General features: G+C 37.9%; 3 protein-coding genes across 4 annotated transcripts; 2 read left to right on the top strand and 1 right to left on the bottom strand.

The window, feature by feature from the left end:
* The first annotated feature begins 1,007 nt into the window (after positions 1-1,007).
* Positions 1,008-2,401, top strand: Dera (deoxyribose-phosphate aldolase). The gene is made up of 5 exons (XM_076391022.1): positions 1,008-1,092; positions 1,182-1,360; positions 1,440-1,581; positions 1,658-2,037; positions 2,120-2,401. Exons 1-5 carry the CDS (start codon positions 1,068-1,070, stop codon positions 2,282-2,284), a joined length of 891 nt encoding a protein of 296 aa, XP_076247137.1. The 5' UTR covers positions 1,008-1,067; the 3' UTR covers positions 2,285-2,401.
* Positions 2,402-2,737: 336 nt separating this feature from the next.
* Positions 2,738-4,720, top strand: Rps4 (ribosomal protein S4). 2 transcript variants are annotated; one of them, XM_076391023.1, is made up of 6 exons: positions 2,738-2,776; positions 3,206-3,464; positions 3,699-3,796; positions 3,876-4,047; positions 4,124-4,253; positions 4,541-4,720. In XM_076391023.1, exons 1-6 carry the CDS (start codon positions 2,774-2,776, stop codon positions 4,665-4,667), a joined length of 789 nt encoding a protein of 262 aa, XP_076247138.1. In that variant the 5' UTR covers positions 2,738-2,773; the 3' UTR covers positions 4,668-4,720. The 2 variants fall into 2 exon arrangements, with proteins under 2 accessions (XP_076247138.1, XP_076247139.1); XM_076391024.1 differs by lacking the exon at positions 2,738-2,776 and adding an exon at positions 3,064-3,082.
* Positions 4,721-4,829: 109 nt separating this feature from the next.
* LOC143187068 (putative tubulin polyglutamylase TTLL2) lies at positions 4,830-9,953 on the bottom strand. Its single transcript, XM_076391021.1, has 10 exons — positions 9,939-9,953; positions 9,682-9,849; positions 7,964-8,089; positions 7,569-7,672; positions 7,360-7,492; positions 6,227-6,503; positions 5,964-6,166; positions 5,642-5,902; positions 5,245-5,549; positions 4,830-5,175 (listed from the first exon to the last, which is right to left on the bottom strand). The coding sequence occupies exons 2-10, from the start codon at positions 9,757-9,759 to the stop codon at positions 5,055-5,057; spliced, it is 1,608 nt and encodes a 535-aa protein (XP_076247136.1). The 5' UTR covers positions 9,760-9,849; positions 9,939-9,953; the 3' UTR covers positions 4,830-5,054.
* Positions 9,954-12,058: the final 2,105 nt, after the last annotated feature.

The following is a 12,058-nucleotide window of genomic DNA, read 5'->3' on the forward strand; positions in this document are numbered from 1 at the left end:
CTCTCTCAGCCACCGTCCCTCATCCCTACTCTACGGCATACTTGCCGATTTTTTTAAAAGTCTCTGCAATATCGATTTCAATTGTCGATACATCTCGCTATTTTGAATCACCAATTCGTTAACGCTACTATTAACGTCATTTTTGCAACTGACTTGAGAGATATACCGATAATTAAACTTTATTCGTAACCTTTGATCATTTGTTAACACCATCGACGAAATATTTGATGAAATAAATGTCTTTTTGCAATAAATAGGCAATTATGGTGTTCTAGATTGTCGCATAATTAAGTGTAGAGTCCCGACAAGTAGTTTACAATGCAAAATTATCATTAAATGAATAAATAAATAATTTTTATTATAATGTTTATATTTTAAATGTTAGTTCCCAAGTGTCGCTGCTAGATGGCGCCACCAGTACCGTTTTCGAAGCAGTAGTTCCTTGGCGCCGTCGCTAGGTGTCGCTAGTAGGACTGTTTTGGTATCAAAATTATTTAAATGCCTTTTTTTGTAATAAATAAACAATTTTGATGTTTAATATTGTTGTATGATATATTGTAGGGCCTCTATTATAATTCTGTACTCTCAAATTACGTCTAATTATATTAATAATTGATTATACAATTTTTATAGTTCAAGCATATTTATGTACTATCCTGTATACACTTTTATAAGCTTTCATAATAAGTAAATAAACACTGAAGCAAAGAGAATGATACATTTTGTTGAAATAATGCGTTACTATTTGTTAATTAATTTTCTACCCATACTCTCCGTTACTTATCTGATCCTACCTTTATCACTTAATTTGAACTCAACGTTATCACGGTGTTTTGAATACTTGTATGTACTTAAACCAATACATAAACTATATTTAAACTTACATGTTTATTCTACATCTTCTCTAAATAATCACAAATAATGGATGATAACAGGGTTTATCGAGGTGTATTTTTAAATCCTATCGTTTATGAATTTGTCGAAGAATCTCATACATTTTCGTTCTGTACAACATTCTGTCGTATTCGCTCTGTCCATCAAGGTGCCTTTCGGAAATTCTAACTGCAATGGATATTCAAAAAGTGGCAAATGGTACGTGATTAAATTGAATTTCACATTTAAATATTACAGAGTTTTAAGTACACTCATAATTTCGGCCTAATAAAATATTTGTATTATAGCTACAATGGAATTTGATGAATCTATGATAAATGAGAAAACTCTTTCTGTACGTGACAAAACTAATGCCTTAGATAAAGATACTAGGCTTGCTTGGTTAAAAAAATTAATAGGATTTATCGATTTTACTACTTTGAATTCAACTGATACACCTAAAAAGGTGGAGGCTCATTGCATGAAGGTAATCAGAATACAGTTATTTGAATCTAGCATGAACATTGATCTATCTGCTAAATTATATTCAATTATACCAACTACAGGCTGCAAACCCCTTTGGATCAACATCTACACCAACAAATTCATTCCATACTGCAAGTGTATGTGTTTATCCCTTGAGGGTGCCAGATGTAGTAGCTGCGATGGAGAAGTTTGACAAAGATCATAAAATTTCTATAGCTACTGGTTGGTATCATAAAGTTTTTTATGATTTTAGTTCTATCTCTGCACAATTATATATTATATATTGTTCTGTGAATAGTTGGTGGAGCATTTCCATATGGACTATTTCCGTTGGAGACACGCCTACGAGAAGTGGAAATAGGTATTGAAAGCGGGGCTACAGAAATTGATGTTGTTATCAATAGACCCTTAGCTTTAATGCAACAGTGGGAAAAGCTGTATGAAGAATTGAAATTATTCCGTGCTACTTGTGGTCCTAAAATATGCTTGAAAGTTATATTATCTGTGGGAGACTTGGGTAATTTGGAAAACATATATAAAACCTCCATGGTTGCAATGATGGCTGGAGCTGACTTTATTAAGACATCTACTGGATTTGAGGAAGTAAATGCCAATTTCCCTGCTGGAATAGTTATGTGCCGTGCTATTAAGGATTACTACCAACAGACACAGAAAAAGGTATCGAGCATTTAAGATAAATCAAGATAATAAGTATTGTGCAATATACTTAATATTTTCTATTATCTTACATTATTTTCAGGTGGGCTTTAAACCTGCTGGAGGCATCAAAACTGCACAAAATGCTTTAGAATGGATGATGTTAACTCAAATGGAATTAGGAGATGAGTGGTTGACAAAAAAATTGTTTAGGATTGGTGCATCTAGTCTACTGGATGATGTTGTTGCAGCAGTTCGTTCAGAATAATATTTTTTTCAATGCAAGCAATGTTATTTACTATTTTAGTGGGAATGTGGTCAATTTTTTTATATTGATTATAATTTTATATCATTTTGTATGTATATTTTAATAAAAAAAGATGTATGTGTATATTCTGTTTTGTATTTCCCTTCAAATTCAAATTATATTTTAAGATCTCGAATCTCAAAGCTTAAAAAATTGAACTTATCGAAGTTTGTAAATTTAAATTCAGAAATATCGACGTGAAAAAATTATTTTATGTAATCTAATAGAAAATTGCGCATAAAATGGATTATTAACATAATTATTATTATTTTTTATAGTAGTTTTAAAATACAGAGCTTTCAAAATCAATTTAAGTCGACAAAAAATAATCTAAAAAATCCTAATCGATTTTTAAATCAACCGCCATTTTGGCTACAGTGGCGTCGCGCACATTTCCTGATGTCTTCTGAACCACGGCAAGTTCGTGCCTTTTCCGCCTAGAAAACCAAGATGGTAAGTCTGTCACGCGTTATCGATATAAAATCCACTTGCATCAGTTCTATAATATGTGATATTGTTTAATAATCAATTGAAACATCAACTGCAAGAACTGAAGTGAATATTTGTGCATATATGATACCTTAAATTTGCTTATTTTTATTAAGATGGGACACGGTTAGGTTGCCCTCTAATACGGTACAATTTGTTGTTGATGTAATTCATTCGCCAAAACAAATATCCAGTGTGACACGAACTACAATTACATTTATATAGAGCAGTTATAGTGCAATTAACAAAGTAAAACACAAAATATAAATGGTAATTGTGAACAGAGTGCGATGCTAAGTGAATGGATCGGTGTATTTGACGCTATGTAGTGTCTACTCAATTTCTGTGCAGTTGGCTTGGCGTTAACGAGAAAAATATTGCTTTTGTTTCCAGGCTCGAGGTCCTAAGAAGCATTTGAAGCGTCTTAACGCGCCTAAAGCATGGATGTTGGACAAATTGGGGGGTGTGTATGCCCCACGTCCATCCACGGGACCTCACAAGCTCAGGGAATCTCTCCCCCTCGTTATTTTTCTTCGTAACAGATTGAAGTATGCCTTGACTAACTGTGAAGTAACGAAAATAGTGATGCAGCGTTTAATCAGAGTTGATGGCAAGGTCCGTACTGATCCTAATTATCCTGCTGGTTTTATGGGTAAGTTTACAAAGTTCTGTTTTATTCTAGCAAAGTTAAAGGCCATATCGAAGCTATGGTATTTTATACAGAAAAATATTATAGTCAAATATTGGCCAATAGTAAATTAGAGCTCTTTACTTTGGTCACAGATTGAGTTTTATATTCCTTCTGTATTACCCAGAAAGTGCACATTAATTAAATAAATGTGAATAAATTATTATAGATATTATTGAGAATAATTTTTTATTTCAGATGTCATTACCATCAAAAAGACTGGGGAGTTTTTCAGATTGATTTATGATGTTAAGGGACGTTTCACCACACACAGAATTACTGCAGAAGAAGCTAAGGTAATTTTCAATTAATATAAAAATGTAGTATGAACCAAAAATTAGAGTTTGGTGAAACATGAAATATTTGTTGTTACAGTATAAATTGTGCAAGGTAAAACGTGTTCAAACTGGGCCAAAAGGTATTCCTTTCTTGGTAACACATGATGGTAGGACCATTCGTTACCCAGATCCTTTAATTAAGGTCAATGACACCATTCATTTGGACATTGCAACAGGCAAGATCCTGGACTCTATTCGTTTTGATTCAGGTAAATTATTTTTATTTCCATGTGTATTTTTAAGAAAGGAATTAAATAAAATTAATCCTGTAATTTCATTTCATAGGTAATCTTTGCATGATTACTGGTGGAAGGAATTTAGGGCGTGTTGGTACAGTGGTCAGTCGCGAGCGTCATCCGGGATCTTTTGACATTTGTCACATTAAAGACTCACAAGGACACACTTTTGCCACAAGGTATGTACTTTTCATATCCTTTATTTATGTAACATTTCACATTTATTTTTTATTTCAAAATGCAAGACAAAATTGAATGAATTTCTATCGCGGCCATAATCGAAGCTATGATATGTGTAAGAAATATTGTAGTCAAAAGTTGGCCAAAATGAAATTCCTTCATATTGGTCACTGATTGCCTTTGCATAGGCTTCTCAGTATTACCCATTTAGGAAACAATAATGCTTTGAACTTCATAATTTTTTATGTTATTAGACGAAATATCATAAATTAAATTATTTGTTTAGGTTGAACAACGTATTTATCATTGGTAAGGGCACAAAGCCATACATTAGCTTACCAAGGGACAAAGGTGTTAAGCTTTCGATCGCTGAAGAGCGCGACAAGAGGTTAGCAGCGAAGGGAGTGAATTAATGTACATTTTCAAGAAAACATTCAATAAACCGAGAATTTCTTGGTGAATAAAAGACGTGCCTTCACTTCTATCCTACATGTCACTTGTTTCCGTCAAGATCCGTATCCAGAACACATTAAAGCGGCAGAGTAGGATTACCTCAGAGTTTGTAGCGTAATTACATTCAATAATTTTAACATCTATTTGTCTATTAAAAATATCAGCTTAGATGTTAAAATTGCATTACGATTGTAGTAATAGTAGACGCAATTCGTGTACTGTCACGATTCGTTTAAAGTATATATTTGTAGAAATGATTAAATCGTCGAAGCGTATCGTGCCGAATATCGCTTTAAAGAGAAAGTAAAAAGGTAGAACGATTGAAGAACGAGGATGTCTGTGATTGATCACTTTCCTGGCAGCCATATTTCGGTATTTAATTCCAGTACTTTACGTAGCATAGCGTTATACTGGTCGTCTCTATATTTTTCATTCTTTTTATGCACTTCTTTGGCAGCTTTCAAATATCTACGACAAAAATAGAATTTTGCAGATCTTCACTTATTTAATTTAGCATATTTAGAGAAAGATCCCTACTTTTGTATACAAAGAACCGTGTTTTTGATTTCCTTTTCCACGACTCGTGTACTCTCTGACAACGAGGATAACACATAATCCGATCCCGTATTATGTGATTTCTCTCGAGTCAGTGGATAAATGCGAACCCATCCTCCTTCTTTCACACAAGGCGTGCTCCAATCTTTACCATTATGCCACACCGATGTTTTGTCAGGATTCTCTGGGTTTGAGCCGCGAAACCCCCGGGGAATGTACTTGTCCACCAACAGAGGATTGTAACGAGACCACGCATTGGAACAATCGTTCAAACTTGATTGTCTAAGCTGACGATTAAAATCATTTCATTGAAAATCAAGCACGAGTATTGTATTATTAATCTTGTATCTTTTTATCAATGTTTTAGTTCGATACGTACAGTAGGCCGAAGTTCCGTGCATAGATGTAGAAAACCGTCGGTCTCCTGACCACTTTTCGATTTCTTTTTCGCGGCTCGACCCGCGCAGAACTTGGAAGACACTTCGACCTCATCGACGGGGCTCGTCGACCATATCGTGAACAGAGATAGTCCAGTGTTGCATACAGGAAGACCTAGCAAATCGAATAAGTCGTGCAGGAGCGGTTTCTTTACTTCCGAGTCGATTTCGCAGTCGATACTTAAGGCTGGACTAAGATTCACCTGTCGAGATACCCACGAGTTAAGGACATATATTTTTCACGTGAGTTCTGTTTTTACATACTTCGAGCAGCCACGGTTTCAAATTTTTATCGATCAGCACGTCGAACCCAAAGAATTCGAAGCAGTTTGACGATCTTGGTATGCCAGCCGCTTGGCTTAGTATCGTCAGGCTTACTAAACAGGCGATTCTCTGCCAGAGGAACCAATCGATGTAACCTGCCTGCTCAAAATACCTTCGCAATTGCCTGAATGTCCACTTGCAACCTACGGAAATTTTGATTTTTGTTGTTAAATTGTTGACTTAGGAGATAAGCAATATCGTACCAGCACCGACGCGCTCCTTTTTCTCCGCGTATCCTGGACCTAACTTGTTCAGAGAGAAATTAGTGAGGTGTCTAAAGGGATCGTTCAAGTGTTCCAAGGAGAATTTCTCTGTGGCGAAACGTGCTAAGCCTTCCTTGTACAAGTATATCGTCAAAGGGCGATATGAGGGTACACACACGTACAATCTCAAATCGAACTTATAGCCTCCGATTAGAAGAGGATTCTCGATGTACCTTTGCACCACCGTGGTACTGTCGTATGTAAGATCACTTAGTTTCTGGAAAACGTAACATCTTCAGGATCAAATCATAAAAGAAGCTATGAAGATGCACTGCTCAACAAAATTAGAGATAGAAAAATTTTAGGAAAAAAATGGACAACTTTGACTGATGATAACTCCGCGAAAAATCATAATACGATCACGATCTTTTTTTTAAATTACAGCCCGAAATCTCTACTTTAAGATACTGTGTCTGGATTTTAAGTTTAATACACTCTTACCCATTGAAAATCCCTAAAACTGAGGGCATGTTTGTCGATAAAAAATTGCAAAGTTTGACGGGATGCGTAGGGCGAGGAAAATTTTTTTCGCGAATGCCGTTCACAGTAGCATAAAGCGCAAACCTTACCCTTTAATTTAAAAAAAAAATTCAGGCCGCTGCGATTTTTTTTCGCAAAGTTACAGCACTTTAAAGTAGCCCTTGCATTTTTGCAGTAGATCGAGTACTGGCGGTAGAAGACAAAAATGCAAGGGCTACTTTAAAGTGCTGTAACTTTGCGAAAAAAAATCGCAGCGACCTGAATTTTTTTTTAAATTAAAGGGGAAGGTTTAAGCTTTATGCTACTGTGAACGGCATTCCCGAAAAAAATTTTTTTAAGACCGTGCATCCGATCAAGTTCTGTAATTTTTTATCGACAAACATGCCCTCAGTTTTAGGGAGTTTCAATGGGTAAGAGTGTATTAAACTTAAAATCCAGACACAGTATCTTAAAGTAGAGACTTCAGGCTGTAATTTAAAAAAAAGATCATGATCGTACTATAATTTTTCGCGGAGTTATCGTCAGTCAAAGTTGTCCAATTTTTTTTCCAAAATTTTTCTATGCCATAATTTTTTTTCGAGTAGTATACTTACACGAAACAGGAAGATTCCTCTTCCTTGACTCTGACCGACTGGCTTGCAGATCCAAATTTTGTCATCCTTCTCGCAGCGACTGCACTCCTCCGCCAATTTCGTGTATTCTGATGGCAAGTTGTATCCTGTTGGACTAACACGATGCATTCCATATTTGATAACGACCAAAAATTACTTTCGTTTTTTGGGTAACACATTCTAGACCATACCTAAAGTCGTAAATGGATCCGTGCATCTTCTTCATACATCTCAGATGGCGGATCAGGTTGTCTTTTCTGCAGATAGAACTCCCTTTAGGGATTCTATTGACGAACTGCAGAAGAATTAAAATTCTTGGTGAGTTGAAGAGCAAATCTTTCATTTTGTTGATTTGTAGAAGTAGAATAGAGTGTAGTTCAGGGGTAGAGGGCCATTAATTTGAATAGGATAATTAAAATAATGATGAAATATCAAAATAGAAAGCAGTCTGATTTCAGAATAATTTTTTATTCTATTGCATGTACTTCCTACTATAATTCTAATGAACTCTCTACACTCTTGTGAAGGTACATATCTAACAGTAGAATGAATTGTAGGAGAATGCGAGAACCGGATATATTATTACCTGCCAGGGGAGTAATGGCCTGTAATGGGTCAAAGGGAAACCACCGGACCGCCACCACAAATTCCATCGATCTTTGAATACATTATTGTCGCCGGTGTACTCCCTCCAGCCGCGTTCCGTGCAAACCTGCAAGAATTATGTGAGTAAGATTCATTCTTTCACGGACGAAAGCATCGTCCTTTATTGCGCGATTTTCGAGTTAATTGAAGCGCCAATTAACCCGAAATATTACACGTTCCACGATCGCGGAACTTCTAATCGTGCCACGCAAAAATAGCGAAGAGAACGCGGTTGATTTATTTGCCGTGTTATTAGAACATTAGCGATGGCTGCTTCTGATGCGAGCAGCGAGCCAAGGTCCTTAATTACGATTGAATCCGAGCGTATCCCCTTTCACTATTACGATAGCCTACTTTTATTATGCACCCCTAATGACCGTGCAACATTTTCTTACAATTTCGTAATCGATTCGCCGCGAAGGGATGTCGACACCATTCACACCCCGTTTCGACTCTTTGCCTTACTTCCTTTCGCTATCCCAGCTTTAGCTCCGCGTCAACTCGGTTTATGTTTAGGATTTTTGACAAACGACAGACCAAGTTGAACACTGACGTCAGAAAATTAGTTATCTGTCCCACACTCTAATTATAAACGATCCACGAGCTTTGTTGTCACGGTAGCCTGGTCCCCTTACCCAGAATCGCTAGCAAAATAATTTTTGCGCAATCAAATGTTCGCGCGAACGTAACTCGCATCGGAGCCCTTGACGGAAGCCTGTTTTTTCTGGCGCGATTTGTCTCCCATATTTTTGGAAAAGCGAATTCCGTTTGCCTAGCTGGGAATGACCTCTCAATTTTTCACTCTGTTTTGAATTACGATCTTAATAGCAGAATACACCACTTTTATATACTGGCAAGATTCCATTCGGTTTTCAGACGCTAGCACAGATAACCCAATTTTTCTTAATAGTGGAAGGTCGAAACAGCACCTAGGTAGTTTGTCTGACGATGAGGAAAGTTGAAGCTCGAACAAAACTTCTCGCTATCTCTCAAGAAGGAGGCAACAAATTTAATTAACTTTCTGAAATATAGAGAATGAAAATAAAGCCTCGTTTTTGTACAAATATCGACATTAAATTTGATAAGCAATTGACGAGTCGATTGCAGAGATTTTTTTCTGTAAGCTTCTCTGTCTTAAAATTGCTTATAGCGAAAACGAATTGCATAACGTTAAGCAGGATTACGACTTGGCACCAGTGTGTCTTCTTATCAGAGGGAAGTGTACTCTATGCTCTATTTTTATGCCCTTTTATATTATTGCATGTTGCACTTACTTAACAGTCGCGGTTCTAAAAGCGGTGCCACGCAAAAGCGCGTCGCGTCCCGTTCGGCTCTGCAGGTATGCACGTGCATATGTTCACGTACGTACCTTGAAAAGTATTTAGTTCAAGGGCACAGCTAAGTTTGTAACCGTGTCGAACGAATTCCGAGTCATATAAAAGCGGGGGACCAGGGTACTCCACACTTTGCTATATCCTCTCCTTGTCTGTCTTCGCACAGTCCTAATCTCCTTTCAGAGTGGCGTCTGATCAATGCTTGATATCTTCTACTTAGGAGACTTACAGAGTTCCTAGCTAGCCAGACACTACTAGGAGGATCCTAGACTGCCTAACTAATCATACTTAATGATTCTAAGAAACTGTTCTCTCAGATTTATACCTGTATGAGGAGATGTGGTCCTGTGCCATTGTCGTTAAGCCTGAACACGAAGGGTCCGTCCAAGTATTTCACTGCCATGCCGAAACATTGTATCTTGGAGGGTCACGGAAAAAGGATTCAGCTGATCACGACATAACGCTGTCTTCTTTTAGAGCGAGGAAGGAGAGCCTATATCTTATTTGAAACTTAGCTATAAATTCTTGGAAACATATTTCTCTCACAGAAGCAATTGAAATTAGAAGTAAAGGATAGCTCACCTTTTCTAAGTCCTATGGGGACCCTTATCTCACCATCTCTTCAGCTTCACTCTTCTCCTTCACAAAAGTCGATGGACTATGCTCTTCTTCATAAATTCGGGAGTTCCAGTTCCTTTCATATTCGAATGCTTAGCTCAGAGAGCATCTCCTTGCTTCTCCTTCTGTCCCACTGGAATGGAATTCTTTTTAGTAGACGCAGTGAAGCGAGATTCCCCTTCAGCGGCCTTTGGTATTCAAATGTTTCGATGGGAGCGCATGCAGGCCAGCCGGAATCTCGATTCTCACTGGTGCACCGCCACGTTTCGGTCTACGCAATCGCTTTGACCTGATCGCAGGTGCGCAGGTTATCCGTGTGCCGGGTTCCTCTGTGCTCTCCAGCTTTTATGGGCTTTTTCGGTGGACACCGCGACGCCGCAAGGACACCGGAAGCCTGCTGACTCGCGAGCCTCCGAAAGAATTCGGTTGATAGCTGTTTGCAGATCGTTATCGCGGACACGCGACTCTTCGGCGCTCGTAATTATCAGACTCGATGTCAGAAAGAGTGTCAGTGACTATAGTTGGACTTTGGGTGCACCTAGATCCTCGATTCAAACTGGAACTTTAATTGGAGGTCTTAAGAACTACCATGGTGTTCTCGTTTCAAGATGTTAGGGTTTCAGGGAAGTGTTCCTCTTCATGATCTTCTAGAAAATTTATTTTTTATGTAGATTAAGTTTTTTCAATATGGAATGTGAGGTATACTCTTATTGAGAAAAGCTGTTTTCGTATTTTTCTTAGAACTCTGTTTGGATATTTAAAAAGACCTCGGCGGAAGATCCTTGGTATATCTATTATCTATTTCCGCGGGTGTATTAATAACCATAAGTTCATTGAAGTCCGCGATGACGTATTCGTTGCAAAAAGCCTCGCCAGAAAAATGTCTCGCGTGTCTGGCTTTGGAGGAAGGAGGTACCGCAAGGTTACTCTAGCGACAAATCGATGGTACGTCTACGGACAGCCACTTCCTCGTTACAGACTAAACGACTTACGACTCTTGCCCTCACGCGTTTCCAATTCCCCTTGCTTGCACGCGGTCCAAGCTCTTATCCTTCCTGAACTTAACTGCGGTTTCATAAAGTAAATCACAGACATCGAAACGCTTCTTCGTTCCTCCTTTTGTCTTGCGCCTGTCTTCACTCTTATATCATTTTATGATTGACATTTTGATATCCAACCTTGTGAACTCCAAATATAGCTTAAGATAGCTTAGCATGTGGGATGTACACTTTATAGCAAAATTAAAGGATCATTAATTTTGGGCGATCTTTGAGCTGCTGTAACTTTGTCAAAAAAAATCGTATAGTAATGAGCCTAGGCTCATTTTGAAGAGCAAAGCCTCTACTATAACACCTCTGCATTGAATTTTCCTGGACGCCCCTGTTTATTCTACTACGAGGCAAGAAAGAGGGAGTGGTTTTTTCCCGAAAATTTGCCAAGTTTAAACTCCTGTATAGAGCTCAATGAATTTTTTTCGTGATATATTTTAACGTGAAATTAAAGATGGAAGTCTCCCCTTTATAACGAGCTTTTAAAAATTGATCTACGATTTTTTTTCGCCGAGTTACCGCACTTTGAATGGAATTTATGCTATGGTAAAATGATAAATAGTGGCATTTGACAATAGGAGGGAGAAAATTCAAGGATCTTCAGGTTTTAATAATTAATATTCTATCTGAAGGGATCATCCCCTAAATTCTTCTCCACGTGTTATGGAATGCAATAAACAACCTCACTGGATCTTACATGAACAGTTTATTTTATTATAAGCAACACGTAACACGGATACAGAGGCTCGTGCTGTGATCAGCCAGCAGTCGATCTAGTTAACATTAATCACAAAGTCGTGCTGTCGATCGCTTAGTGACCGAAGCGATCCTCGATCGCCTCGATCGCCTCCTCTTACGTACTAAGTTACGCAACGTCTATTTCGGTATCGTCTCGATTCGCGAGTTTCGGCTACACGGCTACTGTCTGACACGAGCCCGAAGATGGCACAGAAATCGGTAACCTTGTCTAAAATTATATGGCAACTGCTATCGAAGTACGAGTTCCTCGACCCTCGAAGTCGGCCTCCTCTTTTC

The sequence above is a fragment of the Calliopsis andreniformis genome, unplaced genomic scaffold (assembly GCF_051401765.1).
Source record: "Calliopsis andreniformis isolate RMS-2024a unplaced genomic scaffold, iyCalAndr_principal scaffold0022, whole genome shotgun sequence".
Lineage (NCBI taxonomy): Eukaryota > Metazoa > Arthropoda > Insecta > Hymenoptera > Andrenidae > Calliopsis > Calliopsis andreniformis.